Source organism: Silurus aristotelis, assembly GCF_946808225.1.
Source record: "Silurus aristotelis genome assembly, chromosome: 3".
Taxonomy (NCBI): Eukaryota; Metazoa; Chordata; class Actinopteri; order Siluriformes; family Siluridae; genus Silurus; species Silurus aristotelis.
The window spans coordinates 1,562,246-1,567,245 of record NC_139576.1 but is presented as its reverse complement, the minus strand read 5'-3'; the positions used below and the strand labels follow the sequence as shown (position 1 = coordinate 1,567,245).

General features: G+C 43.6%; 1 protein-coding gene across 4 annotated transcripts in view; it reads right to left on the bottom strand.

Moving 5' to 3' along the window:
• LOC310723282 (rac GTPase-activating protein 1) overlaps positions 1-5,000 on the bottom strand; it is a 57,838-nt gene that overhangs the window by 43,989 nt on the left and 8,849 nt on the right. For all 4 annotated transcript variants that reach the window (XM_083536074.1, XM_083536072.1, XM_083536071.1 and 1 more), the window contains one exon: positions 2,225-2,420. In XM_083536074.1, coding sequence (XP_083392200.1) covers positions 2,225-2,420 — 196 coding nt within the window. The remainder of the gene's footprint in view (positions 1-2,224; positions 2,421-5,000) is intronic.

Genomic DNA, 5,000 nt, shown 5'->3' with positions numbered 1-5,000 from the left:
ATAAACCAGCCCACAGAGTGTTGAGATATACCTATACTGATCAGTCTCTGCACTAAAATACTATGGTCAACAGTGTCAAATGCTTTGGACAAATCAATGAACATAGACACACAGTGTTTCTTATCATCAAGTGCTTTGACTATATCATTAATTACTTTTATAGCAGCAGTGGTAGTGCTGTGTTTTTTCCTAAAACCAGATTGATACTTAGATAAAATCGACTGAGCATTTAAATACTTTTTTACTTGTTCACTAACCAAAGATTCCAACACTTTGGCCAAAGCTGAAAGTTTGGAAATAGGTCTATAATTATTTAGCAAGGTAGGGTCACCTCCTTTCAAAAGTGGCAAAACATAAGCAGACTTCCATACCTTGGGAATTTTGTTTGTGATCAGAGAAAGATTAAAAAGATGAGTCAAAGGTTCAGCTAGATATCTGCAGCTAATTTCAAAAAGAAAGGGTCTGTGAAAGTGATCTGGGCCCGCAGGTTTTCGAGGATTCAATTGTTTCAGAGCTTTATGAACATCAGCAACAGAGAAGGAGCTAAGACTGAAAGTTTTTTCAGCAATAATAAAGGTGTCATTTACAGGCTCCGACACTATAGGAGCAACAGAATTAAACAAAGATCCAGATGATATGAAATGCTCATTAAAACAATTTAACATTTACAGATATAGACACACCATTATTAACTAGAGACACCGGAAACCCTGTTGGTTTAGTCGTTGCAGATAATGATTTCATGGTTTTCCAGAATTTTTTTGGGTCATTTAGATTCTCTGTTGTTTCAGATAAATAAAATTCAGCTTTAGCTTTTCTGAAAAGTGAAGTGAATCTGTTTCGCAAACATCTAAAGACAAGCCAGTCAGCATCAGTATCCGATTTCCTTGCTTTTGCCCAGGCTACATTTCTCTCATGGAGCAATTTAGAAATCTCAGAAGAAAACCCTTAATTCTAAATATACAAATAGGTGCATGTCTGTTCAAAATATCAAGAAAACTATTTTGAAAAAAAGTCAGGGCTAATTCCACATAATCAAACAAAGCAATTATACTCCAGTCAAAATAAAACAAATCATATAAAAAACCCTGTTCAACAAACATTTTCATATTTCGCCTTTCAACAATACGAGGTGTAGACTTGGGCACCTTAGTATCTCTAACAGCAGCAATCACACAGTGATCACTCACATCATTAGAAAAAACACCTATTGCAGAATACTTAAAAGGGGCATTGGTCAGGATTAAATGAGTGACTAGGCCCCTGTGATTTAAATTGGACCTTGGAAATTGTTTCAGGCCTTGAGACTACATAAGGGAACTGCATAAGAATAGACATTTTCTAAATGCAAATGGACAACCCCACTAGTAAGGGGGATCAAAAGGATAAACAAGAATAGATAAAACTTCATTTTTAGGACAAGTCCAATGGTGGAAAATGCGACTGAGACTGTAACAGATGACAGCCCAGAGATGGAAGCAGCTGAGGCTGTAGCCGGTGACAGTCTGATGGTAAAAACAGCTGAGGCTGTAGCTACTAAGGCTACAGCAGATGATAAACTGGTGGAATGAAGGGAGCTGTGACCGTAATAGGCAGACCCCCTGAGATGACGGTAGTGAGGATGTGAAGGGTGGCAGCAAGCCGTGAGAACTGCAACTACAGCTAGTGGGAGCTAGCTTTTAGCAGATATGAGTGTCCAGTTTGAAAACATTCACCAATGAAACGCAGTACTGTGCCTCAATATTAAGGACAATTTGGGGTTTCTTTCACCCATCCGAGGCTAAAACGCACAGAATGTAATGGTGATGTACCTCTTGCAATTCCAAAGAATGACACAAACTGCGAGTTAATAGTGCAGAGATCCAGAGGCCCTCCTCTTGCAATTCCAAAAAATGATACAAGCTGTGAGTCAGTAGTGCAGAGATCCAAAGGCCATGTCGGAACACAGTAATCCACTCGTTTGCTTTAAAAATCTATATGTTGAATTTCCACGGTTAAAAATAATATTTAAAAGAGATGGCTTTTCCAAAAAAAAAACAAACAATACAGGACAAACATGGTTTCTGCCATCTTGGATTGAACAAATAAAGCCACCCCTCCTTCATCAAAACACCATATCTTATCATATAATGTATATTTTAAAATCAGTTTTAGTTCTGAAAAAAACAGGTGTGTGTGTGTGTGTGTGTGTGTGTGTGTGTGTACGCATGTGTTGAGATTATACCTGCTGCCTCCATGAAGGTTTTGTGGAGTTTGAAGGTGACAAGTGGCTCTCTGAGTTTCCTCAGGAAGTCCTTCAGGAGGCCACACACCACATGAACATCATCCACTCTGTGCAGCAGGAGAGGTTTAGCACTGAGGAAGCGTTCCCTTAACTCCTTCACTGCCCGCTCTCCTCCAGGTACACGGTACAGTCCCTTCTACACACACACACACACACTAAAAATACACAACACTCGCTCTCCTCCAGGTACACGGTACAGTCCCTTCTACACACACACACACACACACACACACACACACACACTAAAAATACACAACACTCGCTCTCCTCCAGGTACACGGTACAGTCCCTTCTACACACACACACACACACACACACACACTAAAAATACACAACACTCGCTCTCCTCCAGGTACATGGTACAGTCCCTTCTACACACACACACACACACACACACACACACACACTAAAAATACACAACACTCGCTCTCCTCCAGGTACACGGTACAGTCCCTTCTACACACACACACACACACACACACACTAAAAATACACAACACTCGCTCTCCTCCAGGTACACGGTACAGTCCCTTCTACACACACACACACACACACACACACACACTAAAAATACACAACACTCGCTCTCCTCCAGGTACACGGTACAGTCCCTTCTACACACACACACACACACACACACTAAAAATACACAACACTCGCTCTCCTCCAGGTACACGGTACAGTCCCTTCTACACACACACACACACACACACACTAAAAATACACAACACTCGCTCTCCTCCAGGTACACGGTACAGTCCCTTCTACACACACACACACACACACACTAAAAATACACAACACTCGCTCTCCTCCAGGTACACGGTACAGTCCCTTCTACACACACACACACACAAAAAATACACAACACTCGGTCTCCTCCAGGTACACGGTACAGTCCCTTCTACACACACACACACACACACACACACACACACACACACACACTAAAAATACACAACACTCGCTCTCCTCCAGGTACACGGTACAGTCCCTTCTACACACACACACAAAAAATACACAACACTCGCTCTCCTTTAGGTACACGGTACAGTCCCTTCTACACACACACACACACACACACACACACACACAAAAAATACACAACACTCGCTCTCCTCCAGGTACACGGTACAGTCCCTTCTACACACACACACACACACACACACACACACACACACACACACACACACACACACACACACACACACACACACTAAAAATACACAACACTCGCTCTCCTCCAGGTACACGGTACAGTCCCTTCTACACACACACACAAAAAATACACAACACTCGCTCTCCTTCAGGTACACGGTACAGTCCCTTCTACACACACACACACACACACACACACACACACACACACACACACTAAAAATACACAACACTCGCTCTCCTCCAGGTACACGGTACAGTCCCTTCTACACACACACACAAAAAATACACAACACTCGCTCTCCTTCAGGTACACGGTACAGTCCCTTCTACACACACACACACACACACACACACACACACACACAAAAAATACACAACACTCGCTCTCCTCCAGGTACACGGTACAGTCCCTTCTACACACACACACACACACACACACACACACTAAAAATACACAACACTCGCTCTCCTCCAGGTACACGGTACAGTCCCTTCTACACACACACACACACACACACACACACACACACACACACACACACTAAAAATACACAACACTCGCTCTCCTCCAGGTACACGGTACAGTCCCTTCTACACACACACACAAAAAATACACAACACTCGCTCTCCTTCAGGTACACGGTACAGTCCCTTCTACACACACACACACACACACACACACACACACACACACACTAAAAATACACAACACTCGCTCTCCTCCAGGTACACGGTACAGTCCCTTCTACACACACACACAAAAAATACACAACACTCGCTCTCCTTTAGGTACACGGTACAGTCCCTTCTACACACACACACACACACACACACACACACACACACAAAAAATACACAACACTCGCTCTCCTCCAGGTACACGGTACAGTCCCTTCTACACACACACACACACACACACACACACACACACACACACACACACACACACACACACACTAAAAATACACAACACTCGCTCTCCTCCAGGTACACGGTACAGTCCCTTCTACACACACACACACAAAAAATACACAACACTCGCTCTCCTTTAGGTACACGGTACAGTCCCTTCTACACACACACACACACACACACACACACACAAAAAATACACAACACTCGCTCTCCTCCAGGTACACGGTACAGTCCCTTCTACACACACACACACACACACACACACTAAAAATACACAACACTCGCTCTCCTCCAGGTACACGGTACAGTCCCTTCTACACACACACACACACACACTAAAAATACACAACACTCGCTCTCCTCCAGGTACACGGTACAGTCCCTTCTACACACACACACACACACACACACACACACACACTAAAAATACACAACACTCGCTCTCCTCCAGGTACACGGTACAGTCCCTTCTACACACACACACACACACACACACACTAAAAATACACAACACTCGCTCTCCTCCAGGTACACGGTACAGTCCCTTCTACACACACACACACACACACACACACACACACACACTAAAAATACACAACACTCGCTCTCCTCCAGGTACACGGTACAGTCCCTTCTACAC